The 16,795-nt window shown below is 49.3% G+C and overlaps 1 protein-coding gene across 6 annotated transcripts in view; it reads left to right on the top strand.

Moving 5' to 3' along the window:
* The window catches only part of FAM135B (family with sequence similarity 135 member B), a 280,285-nt gene that overhangs the window by 225,439 nt on the left and 38,051 nt on the right, over nt 1–16,795 (top strand). For all 6 annotated transcript variants that reach the window (XM_042923586.1, XM_042923585.1, XM_042923588.1 and 3 more), the window contains exons 8-9: nt 12,286–12,439; nt 15,216–15,265. In XM_042923586.1, the coding sequence (XP_042779520.1) occupies nt 12,286–12,439; nt 15,216–15,265 (204 nt within the window). The remainder of the gene's footprint in view (nt 1–12,285; nt 12,440–15,215; nt 15,266–16,795) is intronic.

The following is a 16,795-nucleotide window of genomic DNA, read 5'->3' as shown; positions in this document are numbered from 1 at the left end:
GATTTTTAAGAGACACTGATACATCTAATAGAGTTGGAGAATGGTATTTTTCTTAAGTCAGAGCCCTCCTCCAGCTAGACTGTAAAAATACATTCAGCAGAAAGGTGTTTGGGGTTTTATGATGGGCTGACAGCTGAACTGCTCGTTCGGTGTGACTTGTGCGATGTTGTTCTCAATTAGATTAAATGTTAAGAATCCCATTTGCCAACTGCTAACAAAAACTGTTGAACGTCGCACACAGTTTGGGGAATTGCTTGCAGAGAAGAAAAACTGGAGATAAAGCACCAGTGAAGGAAAGTGCCAAAGCCATCCGGGTTTCGATAGATAGAGCTGGTACTTTTAGACGTGGGGCATTAGGTGTTTTCGACACCGGAGTGCTGTTTTGACCACGGTCACCTTAGTTAAAGAAATTACTGTCTGCGGAGCCCTTGTTAGTAAACACAGTGGTGAAGTGGCCTGTTCACGCCATTCGGAGGCTCTGTGCACAATACTAAAAAGCGAAGGGCCAGAAGGTCCCCAGTGTTTGGGAGGCCGCAGGGAAGCAGGCTCCGGTCCCCTCTTTCGTCCCCTTTCTATGCTTCCATCTCCTCAGCTCCGCAGAAAGGGAGGCAGTCTTTACACAGTGCGGATGCTGGTATCATGGCCGGCGTCCTCACTGCCCGCGGGCCTCTGGCTTGTCCTGTCTGCTCTTGGGGACTCTGCCACATCTCCTCCCAACCCTGCAGACTGGCTCGCATGCGCCTCTGTTGTGTTCCCGGAATACAATGGTCTGTTCTTTGTCAGGTGCTCATTCTTTGCCAGATACGCTTCTAAGTACCTCCTTCCCCTACCTGTCTTAGTCGCTCATCACCACAGTGCTTGGAAATAATTACCTTTGTTATGCGAGAGGCAATGAATGATCACAAATACACAACAGGCTCGGGTCGCCTTGGGGGCGGGGGCTTGGTCTGTTGAGCATCTGACGTTGGTTCAGGTCACCATCGCACGGTTCGTGGGTTCGAGCTCCACGCCAGGCTCTGCACTGACAGTGCGGAGCCTGCTTGGGATTCTCTCTCTCCCTCCCTCTGCCCTTCCTCCGCTCGCTCTGTCTGTCTCTCTCTCAAAATAAATAAATAAACTTAATAAGTATTTTAAAAACGCATGGTGGGCTCAAGACCACATAGAAGGTACACACGATATTCAGCAGAGCACCGCCATGTGACAAGCAGTCACTAGATGTTGACCAGCACGGGAAACAGGTCAAATGCCGTGGCCTCGATTAAGAAGTGTCACAGCGCAGGGCCAGCCCTATCACTTTGGTGGCCGTACGTCTAGTAGCTTCGTGTTGGACCTGAGGCAAGTGCAAGTAATAACACCACACAGCAATATTTGATTGCAACGTGGCCCTAGATGTGATCAGAATTTTACTTAAAATGTGCTCAGGTTATTTTTGGTCTGTTAATTTTGACAATTTTTTTTTCATAAGAAACTCTCAATTCCTGACACTATGTCTGACAGATCCGTCACTCTGCTTCCTCATCCATAGATGAGGCTGATGTTGACCGGTACCTTACAAGGTTGATTTAAAAGCCCTGGACACACTACGATCTATTATGCAGATACTCTTGTTTTGGTTTCTACGATTGCCATGATCGTTCCAATGAAAGCCGTACAAGCTTTGAGCTGATTTCCTATAAAAGTAAACATCCTCATATGAAAGTATCCATGCGGTAGCCTCCCATTTGTCTCAGTGGTCTCTCAGAAAGCCCCATCTGTTTTCAACGGGGGCCGAGAAAGGGCTCACGTTCACTGAGCATCGTTTCCGAGGAGTCGGGAATTGGCAGTGGTCAGGTGTGTGGGCTCTGGGATCAGGCTCACCTCATTCAAGCGACAGCCATACCCTGTTCTGATCATCTACCTTTGGGACGGGCCGTTACCGTTGCTCTGGCCACCTTGCTCTTGGACATGAGTCTGGGTACTCCATGCATCTCAGATAAGGAGGCTTATGAGGAGACACGTGGGTCTTTGGAAGTTTGCTATCAGAATGTAGAATCCATGTTCAGTGCTGATCTGCTCTGGTCTAGTTCCCAGGTTCCCTACAGAATGAGCCATGTAGAAAGAGTGCACCAGAGGTACCAGGAGGAGAGACAAGGACCAAATCCGCATGAGAGACTTCATAGCTCGTAGTAGGAGAGTAATTACGGTTGCTGGGTCGATATCTGCCCCAGTGTCGGCTGAAGGAATTTAATACCTTTCATAATTAAAACCACAAAAGCATAGAATTTTACACCTTTAAGAGACCATAGTGAACATCTCGAGTTTCCAAAACAGAAACAGTTTCAATGGTCACAGTATCCCCCTGAGACTGGGGGTACCTCATTCTGCAGGTACGTCGGAGTTTGTGGTCTTGGAACCAGCCTCTCGGGGATGGCAGTAGTAATTATTCCACACTTCACGTGCTGCGTGATTAATCCAGCACTTCTGGTGGCCATTATCCCTGTCCTCACTGCCTTGCCCTTGTTTGGGAGGACTTTGATTCTGGTGAATTCAGAATAGTGCCCTGTGGGATGAAAGAGTGTGGCTATGCAGTTTTGGGACCCTGGATTTATCTCTTAGTAGTTCTGGGACCCAGGGCCATTTGTTTTTAATGGGACCCAGGGCCATTTACTTAATCTCTCTGGGCCCGTTCCACTTTTGTAAGTTTACATTATGATTTCAACTTTCCCGGAAGGTTTGGAGGACCGAATGCAGCAACTAGTGAGAAGCCAGAGTCGGAGAACAGAGGCTCAGCACGTGCCTCCCCATCTCCCCTGGCCCGGTTCACTGGCACACATTTTGTACCTGTCGTACGTGTCTCTGGGTTCCTGGGAACTGAGTTCTGATGAACACGATGTGCCTGACCCTCCACGACCACGTCCCACCTGCGTCCTGGAGTCGTGCGCCTCAGCAGGGTGACGAGGGTTGTAGTTCCCTGCATTTTATTCATTTGCTCACCCCGCGTCTTTGCTTATGGTGGTTTCTGTGCTTGCTCTCATCCCTTTTCTGCCTAACCATTCGAGATTCGGCTGCAGCATCACCTTTTTCTAGGACACCTCCCCTGCTCGCACCCTTCCGCACACTCAGCATCGTACAGTTTCTCCTGGTGTGAGACCTTCCTGCAGTTAGGGGTCTGTGCCCCTGGTTCCTCCAGCCAGAGGGTATTTTCCTCCAGGTGGGCCTGCAGTGTATTCTCATCTCTGGAGCTTAAGTGTTTATAGCATGGTGGTGGGCACCCAGGAGGCACCAAATAGAGAATAACTGGGGTCATGATGATGCACTGACCCCATTGACTTGGTTAAGAAAAAAAGAAACCCAATGGGACTCTCTATCATAATGCTTGTCATGTGTAAGTATCCTTCTAGTCAAATAGATCAACAGTATATAGGCATTCACCCAAAATGCATCACAGCCATTAAGGTAACTTGTAAGATGGTGATGGACTATTCAGGGTCAGTATATCAAGTTATTTCATTGCTAATGAATTATTACCTTTTGAAGTTCTAAACAGGTCAACAATCTCGTGGTCAAAAGCATAAGAGACTCTTAAAAAGTGAGAACAAACTGAGGGTTGATGGGGGGTGGGAGGGAGGGGAAGGTGGGTGATGGGTATTGAAGAGGGCACCTTTTGGGATGAGCACTGGGTGTTGTATGGAAACCAATTTGACAATAAATTTCATATATTAAAAAAAAAGAAAAAAATCTCTTGGTCAAACAGTAATTGACCAGTTTACTAAAGAAAATGCCACTAAGTACATTAGTGGGAAGGATTTGTATGGAATTCTTACCTGTAAAATCGTTAGACTAACACTGTGTGTGTGTTGTGCTCTGTGGAAGGTAAGGAACTTTCCCCTTTACCCCTAGTCTTGCCCCATGAGGGCAGCTTACTCCCTGTCTGAGGTGTTAGAGCTGGAGAGTAGCAAGGGTCAGATTTGACCCCTTGACCCCAGGTCATCCTGTAATGCTAAGCCCACTGAATGTTTATGGGTCTGTGGCTTTGCCCCACAAGATACAAGTAAAAAAAAATGCATGTCACAGTGATTTGGGGACAAGCTGAATCAAAACCGTGCCTTTCAAAAAGTGCTGTTTAAAACAGGCTTATAAACAGGAGAGAAAGCAATATTTAGGAATCAGGAATGAAAACGATGACCACTGGTCTCCTCTGGCCCTCTACCCAACACTGACCAACTGTCCCACTTGCTTCCTGTGGCCCTGAGCACCCAGGCGATTGAGGCTGCCACAGCGAGGCAGCATTAACGCAGTGACTGTCACCAGAGGAGATCAGATCTGCTGTCGGGTGTGAGGGCGACTGGGACGTAATACCTTCTTCTCTCCAACTGAGTGCTGAGCCAGTCAGAAAGACAAATTATAAGACACATTGGAGATGAAACTGAAGTAGGAGATCATAGGGCCACTTGGGTGGTTCTGTCGGTTGAACCTTTGGCTGTGGATGTCGGCTCAGGGCATGAGTTTCATGAATTTGAGCCCCACATCGGGCTCTGAACTGGCAGCATGGAGCCTGCTTGGGATTCTTTCTCTCCCTCTGTCTCTTTCTGCTCCTCCCCTGCTCGAACTTTCTGTGTCTCAGAATAAATAAACCAAACCAAAGTACACTAAACTAGGAGATCATTTGGCTTCCATCATTGACCGAGGGGGCTCCCGGATATTGAACTCTAGAGTGAACTGCTTCCCTGCTCAGCTGCAGCAGTGCTGGACGGATGCAGGCCCCCGGCTGAGCACATCCTCTGCCAGGCCTCCCCCGGGACCGAGGGGGATGGAGACAAGCGCCTCCAAGGGAGGACTTGCTCCCAAGAAAAAAGACCAGGAAGCTCCCAGTTTCTTGTCCCAAACTCACCATTTGCCCAATAAATGGGCAGAGAGGATCTGGGGTGTCACGTAAAGGGGTGTCCCTCTACATACAAGACGCATCAAGAGCAAAGAAGCCATATTCTCACCCACAACGTGTGCCTCTAGATCCACTCCGTGGGACCTTGTGAGCGACGCCCCCCACGATGACCCTTCAGAGAGCTCAAGGCAGCTCTTCTGCTTCACCGCAGCCCCCCCCCCCCTCTTTTCCAGCTCTCGCTTCGGTCAGCCACGTGGCTGGATTGCCCACAGGGCGGCAGTAGCTGGGAGTCAACGCACGCTATCCCGTCCCTGATTCCAAGAGCAGGCGTGTGTAGAACACATCTACAGAGGGAGAGAAACACCAAGCGAAGTTTACTTCCTTTATGGCCAGAGCCACACAGATCTCTCTGTGGTCACTCGGTGGTCGCGTGGGGGATCCTTTGGCGCTGGAGCGATGTGCGGGTGGAGGGCAGCGAGCATATATGTGTAGAATGGAGAGACATCTAGGCGGGAATGTAACCTAGATCGGGGACTCTCAGGTGCCTCGCTGACCCCCGTGCCTGACCTGCTTCCCTCTGTCCTGCTCAAGGAGCCGTGTGGGATGTCAGTAAGAGGACACTAGGGGCAACGTAGATCAAGTCGTGCTGACGCGAAGTCATCTGTGATTTCTAGATTTCAGCCACTTGTAGTAAGAGATTCTTATAGTCCAGCCCACAGCTGGTTCCTGCAGTCTTGTGTGTTGGGGCACAAAATCGGGGACTGCTCACCCAGATAGCGGCCGTCTGTTGCTGACCAGATGAAAGAACAGATAGACAAAGGTGTTTTCCGGGATTCTGGATAGTTGGTTGCAAAGCAAAGACTAGCCCCAACGGGTTTTGATTCTCTTCGGAATTTACAGAGCTGGGTTCCTTTTTAAACCCGGGCTCTAACGGGAATTAGAGGCTCCACTCTTCAGAGCACCTGGGTGGCTCCATCCGTTAAGCGTCCAACTCTAGAGTCTGTCTCAGGTTGTGATCTCGTGGTCCGTGAGTTCGAGCCCCACATCAGGCTCCACACTGGCAGAGCCTGCTTGGGCTTATCCCTCTCTACCTCTCTCTGCCCCTCCCCAGCACTCGATTGCTCTCTCTCTCTCTCAAAATAAATAAACTTAAAAAGCAAATACTGGTATATTATTATTAACTAAAATCCCTACTGTATTTAAAAAAAAAAAAAAAAAAGGAAGAGGTTTGACTCTCCTGCATCCCGAAGGTGGGGCCACAGGCTGACTCTATAAACCTCCCGCATCTCAGTTCCAAGGGTAAGGTCAGCGTTGCGAGGCTTTCAGCGTGTCTGAACTGCTAATCCACCACTTGCTTGCCGTGAGGCTTGTAGACAGGCTGTTCCCACACTGGGGCTCGGTTTCCCAGTCTACAAGATGGGGGTAAATAATTGCACTTACTTTACAGGTTTGGCATAAGAATTGAATGATTAATACACTTAGAACACATAATGCGTGACGCGTACTAGGGCCAAATAATAAACGTTAGTGGGCTAATGCTATCGTAGTTTGCTCCTTGGTTAAAAATAAGATAATAATGAAAAAATCCCCTGAATTACCAAGAAGAGGAATCCAGGGACCAAAAACTGGTATGAGGCACACAGCAGGCATCTGATGAACAGTAGCTACTATTAATAGAATTCTAGATTGTGAGGTCTGATGGAGCTTTTGCGTTCCTGTTTCAAATAAGCATCCAGAATATTAAAACCCGATTCCGTTTATGCCTTCTCCCGCAACTGCAACACAGAAGATGTACTGATATTTCTGTACAAAAACGTGCCTCACTTTCATGGGCGTGTTTGAATTAAATGAAAAGTTATCCGTGCTTACCCCGTGCCGAATGAATATCGGATTGTGTGTGCATCTCATGTAAAGTGTAAGTTGAGTGTGTTTCTATAGGACATAGAGATCTAGAGCATGATTTTTGTGGTAGGGTAGCAAACCCAAATTCCAGTATCAATTCCAGAATTGTGTGAAAACCCATGGTTCTTTTTTATTTTTAAAGAAGATGTGGTATATTTATTTATTTTGAGAGAGAGACAGAGAGAGAGAGAGAGAAAGTGAGCATGGGAGGGGCAGAGAGAGACGCAGAGAGAGAGAATCCTGGGCAGGCTCTGTACCTTCAGTGCAGAGCCCCATGTGGGGGTCGAACTCAGAAACGATAAGATCATGACCTGAGCCGAAATGAAGCATCGGGCGCTTAACCAACTGAACCACCCAGGCGCCCCAAAACCTACGGTTGTAAGGAAGGGGGAGGTGAGGGTGATTTGCACCTTCAATCCAGGCCCGTGTTGCCTTGTCAAGACCCCCAGCGGATGCAACAGCCCTTTTCTCTTTTTCTTTTCTTTTCCTTTTTGTTTTCTTTTTTCTTTTCTTTTCCTTTTTCTTTTCTTTCTTTTCTTTTTTCTTTTTTTTCTTTTTCTTTTCCTTTTCGTTGTCTTTTCTTTTTTCTTTTCCTTTTTCCTTTCCTTTTCTCTTTTTTCTCTGCCCCCTCTTCCTTCCTTCCTTCCTTCCTTCCTTCCTTCCTTCCTTCCTTCATCCCTCCCTCCCTCCCTCTCTCTTTCCCTCTCTCTTTCTCTCTTTCCCTCTTTCTCTCTCTCTCCCTCTCTCTCTTTCTTTCGTCATTGAATTTCTCTCTGCTGTTTCAGGTTCAAAGACAAATGACAAACCACTTGTACCCTCAGGGGATTCAGGTAGGGTGGTGGTGGGGGGGATCATTGTGGTCTAAGGAGGTATGTGCAGGACCCTGGCAGAGGAGGAGCCTGGAGAAGCTTCACAGAGAGAGGACATTTGACCCAAGTCTTGGTGGTGAGTTTCAGGCAGCCAGAGGACAGGCCCTTAAAAGGAGAAAAGCAAAGAGAGCTGTGTTGTGCAACAAGAGGCAGGAGATGAGCCGGAAATGTGGTCGGGGCTTGAAGGCTGTGAATGCCATAGTCAGGAATTTGAACTTGATCTTGTAGACAGTGGGTAACGCTGTGAACAAACTCGCACACACCAGTGCCACAGGAGGAAGGTAAGACCGGAGGGGTGAGGCCCATGAGGAGGGTGGTTTAATAATTAAAGCAAGCAGTATAGATTCAAACTAGGGCTGACGTGAGAGCGTGGTAGAGACAGAACCTTTGAGACTTTCTTACAGATTCTAAGGTGAGAAAGAGATCTGCAGTCTGGGAGAATGCAAGGCTTTTGTGAATGTTGGGCCAAATGGGTCCACTAAAGATGCCCAAAGGGAAGAGAAGGATTGAGGGGGGACAGCAAGTTGCTCCTTTTAAGCTGCCTCCTTGACAACAGGCCGCCTATCCAACCAGAAGTCTGGAACGGCGATCTAGAGCCCAGGGCAGGATTAGACCTGGTCACGTAAACGGGAGAGGCATTAGTAGGAAGGTCAGAGGTGATGGCAAGCTTGGCTCTCTGTTGGGGAATGAAGGAAGTACAAAGCAAAACTTCCTGACGAACACCTCTTAAGTACTGACTGTAAACCAGGCTCTCAGGTGAGCACCGAGGCTTTCTTACTATCCCCACCTCTCATCTGAAACGGACGCTTCAGAGGGGAGGGGGCTAGCCCGTCACGCCATTAGCAAGTGGCTGACCAACGAGCAAGGCACAGGCCCGTTGGACTCCAGATTCTGTGTTCTCATCAAACCATGGTTCAGCAGGGACTCCAGTTGAGTTAAAATCCATTTTTAGGGGGGGCACCTGTGTGGCTCAGTCAGTTAGCTTCTGACTTCAGCTCAGGTCATGATCTTGCGGTTTGTGGGTTTGAGCCTCGCGTCGGGCTCGGTGCTGACAGCTCGGAGCCTGGAGCCTGCTTCGGATTCTGTGTCTCCATCACTCTCTGCCCCTCCTCCACTCGCATTCTGTCTCTCTCTCCCAAAAATAAATAAACACTAAAAAATCCATTTTTAGGTTTCTGAGAGGATCACTGTTGATGTCTGAGCTGCATAATCCGTAGGCGTATCCCTGGGGACCACCGGTGCATCCTGAGGGAGCCGAAGGTCCTTTTCACGCCCGCTGACCTTACCCTGGGATGTGGCTCACGTCCGGATTCTACCGCGATAGTCTTGTTTGATCCTTAACAGCCGCTCGGAGAGGCCGCGTCATGACCGTCCGCTCCTTACACCTGCTTTGTGCCTGTGGTGGGGTGGACCCTGGCCCGGAGCTGTCCATCGTGAGTTCACATGCAGCCTGATGTTCGGCTGGCCCTGCGTGAGGCCTGTGTGTCTCTCCAGACTGTTGGAAAGGACGGTGCTCGAGTGTCTTTCTTCGTGTGGGGACGCTGTGCCGTTCAGCTGCGCTCCGTGCACCGTCAGTGGAGGTGCACAGGCTCTCCCGCGCCGGCTCTGCCCGCCCGGGGGGGCGGCTAGTGGGGCCTTCTGCTTCAGCCCACTCACTTTCTGAGCCTTGTGCCGTTGAGTGTTTTACAGGGGACAAGATTTGTTTTGTTCATAATCATCTCAGGCCATGTATTTTATTTCTCTTTGGATTACCATTTTGACTTTATATTATCTGTCATCATATTGAATCAGCCTTCTGAAGATTCCCCAAAGATTACCCAATGTGTCTTTTGAAAAATCCTCGTGAGATTGGTATGTAGTTTTAAAAGTCAAAGTCAATATCAGACTTTGCAGATCCCTTGCCTTCAGTAGGTCCTGAGGCATTTTCAAAAGGAGGCATCGGTGATAAGGAAATTCGTTGGCAAACAGGTGTCAGGACCAGAAAACAGGATGCTCGGGGCCGCTGGAAGCAAGCAGACTGGGGGCTCATAGCTTCCTGGATCTGATGCCTTTGTTAATCCCCTGTCCACTTTCATTTCTGCTTAGTCACAGCCACTGCAGGCAGGACTTCAATTAATGCCTCAGTCAAAGCAAGCAGGCCTGATGGAACATCTGTCCTCTGCGAGGCACGGTCTCCAGGACGCATGTGGCACACTGAGAAAGGACTCCCCCCACTTAGCACCTGGCCTTGAGAATCATTTCTTCTGCGGGAAGAGTGGGGTGACCTTGAACAAATCATTTGATTCTTTGACCCACAGTCTTTTATCTATGAAACAGAAATTGAAGTTCCTACCACTTATTATTTGATCTAATCAGAAAGAGCTTTGAGGCACGGTAAGTGATAAAAGCAAGGAATAGAGAACCGCCCAGAGCCTTTTCCCACGTGTGAGTGTGTCTGCGTGTGTTTCCAGGACGTGCATACATAATACACATGTGCACATGTATGTACGGAAGTCTTCTAGGAAGACCCACACGAAATTACTGGACTCTGGGGAATGAGGCACTTTAGATTGTTTCTGGAAACACTGAGATTTTTTACCATATGTATATTCTAATTTTGAAAATCAGAATTAGAGCATCTGCTTTGTATGGTGTTTGCCAAAGACCAAATGAGGCCGAGATCAGGGGAATACCTAGATGCCTTGCGAACGGCGGACTCCTTCTTGCTCCTTGGGGCTGGGGGTCCGACACGTGCACTCTGCTACCCACAGGCTCTGCTTGTCTTCCTATAACTACCCCGACTACTGATCCTCACAGAATAAGGATGAGAAATGGGGATAACGTGGATTACCTGAGGGCCTAGCTGACTGAATTCTCTGCTTATGAAATGGAAGAGTCTTTTGGTTCCAAACCTCACTGAACGTGTCTCATAAGTTCAAATCCAAAGGGACCTGGTGGCCTCGTAATGCAAAGCCAGGTTTCAGTCGAGGCCCTGGGGAGGGTTCGCGGAAGGCCTCTCCAGCGGGTCCTGTGGCACGCTGCCCACGTCCCTCCTCGGGCCTGAGTCACTGCTTCTTCACACTGCCAGGGATGTCGGGAGCCAATCAACCAAGCCCCTCTCTGGAGGGGCCAGGTGGCCAAGCGCCTCTCTGGAGACCGCTGTGTCTGAGAGAGCTGCTGACCCAGGCCCCACCTCCCCCGCAGGGTCACCCACACTCGATAATGGTCAGTGCATGGGTGCAGTCGTGCAATGCCCGGCCCCTACTCCGAGGCCGACGGCCCCGCAGCTCCAGAGCCCCCCGTGGGATGGACTGAGGTCTCCGTTGTCCTGCACGACTCTCCCTGCCCAATCCTACTCTCCCGCAGCGTTGCCCCCCGACAGCACACCCAGCACCTCCTGCAGGCACCGCTCTCAGTCTTTTTGCTAGGGACCTGACTTACAGCCATCTCAGAGCCAAGTGACAGAAGCTGACCGCACGCCTCCATCCCGGTTTCCTGATTTGTAGCACCTTGTGTGACTCGCTCATCGTGATGCTGTGATTAGACCCAGTACAATACACCTGTGATCGCCTGCCTTCATGGCACCATTGAGAGTGCAGATGAGTGCCGATGGCCACGGACCCCTATCACACCTGTCCTGTCCCCATGGACCAACTCAGTCCTCCCCGATGGCAGCAAGGAAGGAGACCAAACGAGGCAGGAGGCTGCCACATCACCCGCTCACAAGAGCCTGAAGGGTGGGATTCTACCAACTTGCCGTCTGGAGTTTCTTGCAGCAGGACGGACAGGCAGCAGGGGATCACGCAGAGCCATTTGTGTCCTTTCGTGGCCCCTTGAGCAGTAGATGGACAGGAAGGTCCCACATCCGTGGAACTCTCCAGCCCAGTACTCAGCACCTTCCTCCTCTGTGGACCAAGGTCCTCCCTGGGGGCTTCCTTTCTCTGTCCCCAAAGCACATCCCTCCTGAAATTCGCCCCAAGACACCCTTCTCTCTTGAGTTTGTGCCCAAGTCAGGACTGGCCTGTGTCCTCTCTTCCGTCGTGTTTGGGTCTCCAGGTACATCGTGACTTGGCCACCTTGTCCTCAACGCACAAACCAGAGTTGGGTCATTGTACCCGTTTAAGGCTCCCTACGTCTGTGAGCAGATGGCAACGTACGGAGCCTCTGAGGCCGACTTGGGTTCAGTCGCTCACCAAACGCACCTGCCAGTGTTGTGTATCTAAACCCACAACTACACCCCATCTCACAGCAGTGCATTTTTCTCTCTCTTGGACCACTCTCCCATCCACCAGGAGGGTCTCTACAAATTCCTCATCTCCCTGCGAGAGGAGACCCCTCTGTCTGTCCCCGTCTGCTATGGAGTGCTGTGCAGTGGCTGAGGAACGAGACTTGTGAGTGGGTCCCCATTAGGTTATCCCAAACCTTCCAGGTCAGTGCCCTCCTCCTCCTCCTCCTCATTCGTTGTTACTATTACTGTTATTATTGCCATTATTATTATTATCGTTGTTTTAATATGAATGCACAAGACAGAGGCTCGGCAGATCTCAGTGTCTTTCCTGCACAGAGAGGCAGGGACTCAAAGTCTCCTTTCCCTGGAACCGTGAGCCCCTCCTCGGTTGCTCTCCGAGCCAGCCGCATGGTGGCCCCCAGCTTCTGTGTCTGTCCCGCCCGCAGGGGAGTTTCTATGTGCCCTCGGAGAACTGCATGCAGCACGCGCACAAGTGGCACCGAGAGCTGTGCTTCCTGCTCCTGCACGCCTACCGGGGGCTCCGCGCCTACTTCCTGGTCATCATGAGGGACGTCCCCGAGCTGCCGCACACGGAGCTGGGTAAGGGGCCGGGCGCGGGGCACCGCAAGCCGCGGCCGACCTGCCCCTCTTGGGCCGGGCTTGAGAGAGCGGCATGTTTTGTGAGCGTCACGGTGGCAGATATGCTCCAGGTATGTGTCGTGTATGTTACCTTGTCCTGGAAGGAGGGAGTCTGGAACATGCACCTGCAGGAAGTCGAGGCAGGAGCCCCCCTCGGTTCACCCACAGGGCACTTACCGAACACCTGCTACGTCCACCGGGCACTGCTGACACAATGCTGACTTGCTTCCTAAGGGAAAATGCCAGTTTATAGCCTTTCTTTTTTAATGAGGCTGCAGTTACAGGATTGCAACTTACAAGAGGGGAAAACAACCCCCCAAATAATACATATATTGTTATATATTATATACATGTATAAATATATTATATACATATATATAATGTACATATTACATTATATATTTTTTTTAATTAAAAAAAATTTTTTTTAACGTTTATTTATTTTTGAGACAGAGAGAGACACAGCATGAACGGGGGAGGGGTAGAGAGAGAGGGAGACACAGAGTCAGAAGCAAGCTCCAGGCTCTGAGCCATCAGCCCAGAGCCTGACGCGGGGCTCGAACTCGCGGACCGCGAGATCGTGACCTGAGCCGAAGTCGGACGCTTAACCGACTGAGCCACCCAGGCGCCCCTATATTATATTATTATATTATATTATATACACATATAAATATATTTTTATATAACATATAATTTTAATATAATATTATATACATATATATTATATACATATATTACGTACATATATAAACATATTTTATTTATAACATAATTTTAATAATTTAATGTTTTACATATTTTATATAAAATGTAATACCTGTTTCATATTTTCTATTTTAATAATTTTAGTATGTTTTTATAATCTTATATAAAATATATAGCATATTTTATATATGATATATATTTTCTATATTTTGATGTATAACATAAATAATATATTTATGTATACTTTATAATATAGATATCTAAATATTTGTATATTTGTATATAAATACATGTTATGTATTTTTTAATCTGGATGATTATGGAAACCTCTCAGTAGCCATCATCTTCGGTTTTCTGGGGATGGATTGCTCCGTGCACTTTATCAGACATCATGGACATCACTGGGCCTGAATCCCTCTTTGTTGCCAGATGGTGGAACTGAGATCAGAGAGGTGCAGTGACTGCTCAGGGTCACACACAGCAGTGCACGGCAGGACTAAGACAAGAGCTCCTGCAGTGGCTCCTGGGGCAGGGTCCCTTCTATCATCCCTCTCATTGACAGCAGGTGACACAGTGTGATTCTGCTGTCAGTCCTCTGCTGAGGACCCTTTGCTTCCAGAACAGAGGCCAGGTCTTTAGCCTGGTTCAGGGTTAAGAACAGTCCTGCTGGGGTTCCTCAGCTTCCCCAGTTACACCCCTAGACCTACTGAGCCGGTCTTGGCTTTGGAGGTATTTATGGCCTCATACGTTGTCCATTGCTGCACTGCACACACCACACGAGAGTGATATCCTATGTGCATGTTTCTCATCCCCACCAGATGTGGGGTCTTGGAGAGCAGAGGCCCCCTCAGATCCCTCGTACAAAGTGCCTGGCCTGCAGGGTGAAGGAGTCGGTACAGGGCGGTTGATGAATGGTGGTGCCATGTTCCCATCTGGGCTTACCAGCTCTGACCCCCTAGACAAGTCAGGCACTACTCTGAATCATGCAGTAGCAACATCGAATTTTTTTCCGGTTCAGATGTTATACACACCATAAAAGCATGCACAGAATCAGAGACAGCTTACGTAACCCAAAAGGAAAATGGAGATTGTACACGGACAGTTGACTTGTTGTTTTAACTTTTTGCCCAAAGGTACTGGGTTTATTTGCTCACTCATTCACCATCATGTTTTTATCAAGCCTCTACTATGTGCCAGACGCCCCGGACGCAGTCATGTTCAATATGACAAAAGTCCGCTGTGCCTGGTGGGACTCACAGACCTGAGGAAGGTGCTGGATGGGGGCAGGGGGATAAGGCATGTGCTTATCAGGACATCAGTGAGGATCCGGAGGTGTTGATGGATTGGTCCCACTCATCTGGGCAGCAAGGCTTTAAAGGGACCTGATGCTGTGGCCAAGTGCAAACCCCCGACCACATGTCATAGAACTAGGGGAGAGTCCTAATACAGGCAGATGCAAGGATTAAATCACCACTGGCCGGAGGCCAGAGGTTCCTGCTGATCAGAGGTGAGATCGCCAGCTCCTCTGTGGGTGGCAGGGAAGGTCGTGATGACCCTCAGTGTCAGAGTCAGTGGTCTGGGTTCAGCTCTGCTACTCCACTTCTCTGTGCTTCCCAGCATTCACCTGGCTGATGGAGATCCAAACCCAGGCCCCACATGCGTCACATACACGGATGCATGTACACCCACACCTGTAGGCACATACCTGCAGAAGTCCAGAAGAATGTGGGATCGCTCTGAACCCCACAAAGTGCTGTGTGAATGTGGGGGCCTTCTATTCCTCAGAAAGGCATCCCTGAGATGCTGTTCACCTTTATCTAGTATGAGGTCACCGGGCTCCAAATCAGGTTTCTCCTTTTTATAAATATGACCCCGTTAGGCAATTAGAAGAGAAAGAGGGAGAGTCCTCAGGCCGTGTGTTTCTTTCTGTGACTCAAACGCCAACCTGAACATATGCTTCTTTATTGTAGTTAGCAACTGCAACTTTTCAGCGTGTGTCCATTTTATTGTGCATCTTTTTTTTTCTTCCTAGAGTCCCTTGCTGTTGAGGAAACGCTTTCTCAGCTGTGCTCCGAGCTACAGGTAATTAGAAAACTGGTCCTGTGGGTCCGAAGGGCAGTCGCGGTACAGGGCCAACATGGGTGCTGGCTTGATGTAGAAGTCGGAGATGAAAACACTGGGCACGTATGCTCCCTCTAGACCTGCATCTCCTCTACCCCCTCACCCTTTGTTTTAAGTGTCCACTAGACCTCTAGCTCTCTGCGAGACGCTTTGGGAGAAAAAAGAAACCAGTTAACAGGTCTCTGTCCCTGGAGCTGACACTACATCTATTTGTCGATTACTCATCCATTTAACAAAACGTATTAACGACCAACTGTGTGCCTCTCCCGGAGGGTGATGGAGATTTTGCGCCTGTGCCCAGATGGCCTCAGCCATGGCTGGGGGCTAGCAGCACGATGATACTGACGATGGAAACAATTGCATTTGCCAAGGGTTCATCAGGCATGCGTCGAGACTATGTGCTGAATATAGGCACTTGGCTAATGCGTGCTATTGTTACCTGCGATCCCTGGAATAATTTCACATCCCGTTGCGCTGGGTGGTCTAGGTGCGTACTACACACTGTCCTTCTAGAGCGAGAGGCAAATTAAGATGGAACCAAGGCTGGCAGCTCGGGGTTGGTGACACTTTAGTCAGTGCTGGAAGCTGGGCTCAAAAGACCATCTCATTGCAAAGTGATGCCCCTGTCTCGTAGACCAGTGTTTTCAGCCCTTGCCGCACAGCAGAAACACACTTGGAACTTGAAAGATGTGCCTTTGCCTGGGTCCAGCCTGAACTGGTGGAGACAGAGTACGAGGGAGTGGATCTCAGGTATTTGTATTCATTAAATGCTCCCCGGAGCAGTCAAAACCACAATGAGACATCACCTCACTCCTGTTAGAGTGGCTGTTACCCAAAAGACAAGAGCTGTCAAGTGCTGTCGAGGATGAGGAGGAAAGGGAAGCCTCGTGCACTGTTGTTGGGGATAAAAACTGGAGCAGTCACCGTGGAAAACACTGTGGAGGTTCTCCAGATATTTAACACTGCAGCTATCATAGGATCCAGCAGTTTCGCTACTGAGTAAACATCCAAGGATGTAATCACCATCCCGAAGAGATGTCTGCACGCCAGCATCCACTGAAGCGTTATTCACGATAGCAAAGGCCTGGAAACAACCTGGGTGTTCATGTGCAGATGAATGGGTAAAGAAAACGTGGTCTATCTCTGCAGTGGAATACTATTCAGCCATAAGAAGCAAATCCTGCCATTTGCGCCAATGTGGATGAATCTTTTTTTAAGTGTATTTATTTATTTTGAGAGAGAGGGCGGGACAGAGAGGGGGAGAGAGAGCACGCGCAGAGAGGGGAGAGAGAGAGAGCAGAGACAGAGAGAATGCCAAGCAGTCTCCACACCGACAGCACGGAGCCCGATGTGGGGCTCAAATTCATGAACCATGAGATCGTGATCTGAACCGAAACCAAGAGTCAGCCCTGCTCGACCGACTGAGCGATTCAGGTGCCCCACAACGTGGATGGATCTCGAGGACATCATGCTAAGTGCAGTGAGTCGGGC

The sequence above is a fragment of the Panthera leo genome, chromosome F2 (genome assembly GCF_018350215.1).
Source record: "Panthera leo isolate Ple1 chromosome F2, P.leo_Ple1_pat1.1, whole genome shotgun sequence".
NCBI classification, from domain to species: Eukaryota; Metazoa; Chordata; class Mammalia; order Carnivora; family Felidae; genus Panthera; species Panthera leo.
The sequence above is the reverse complement of the archived record's forward strand: the minus strand, read 5'-3'. Positions and strand labels throughout refer to the sequence as shown.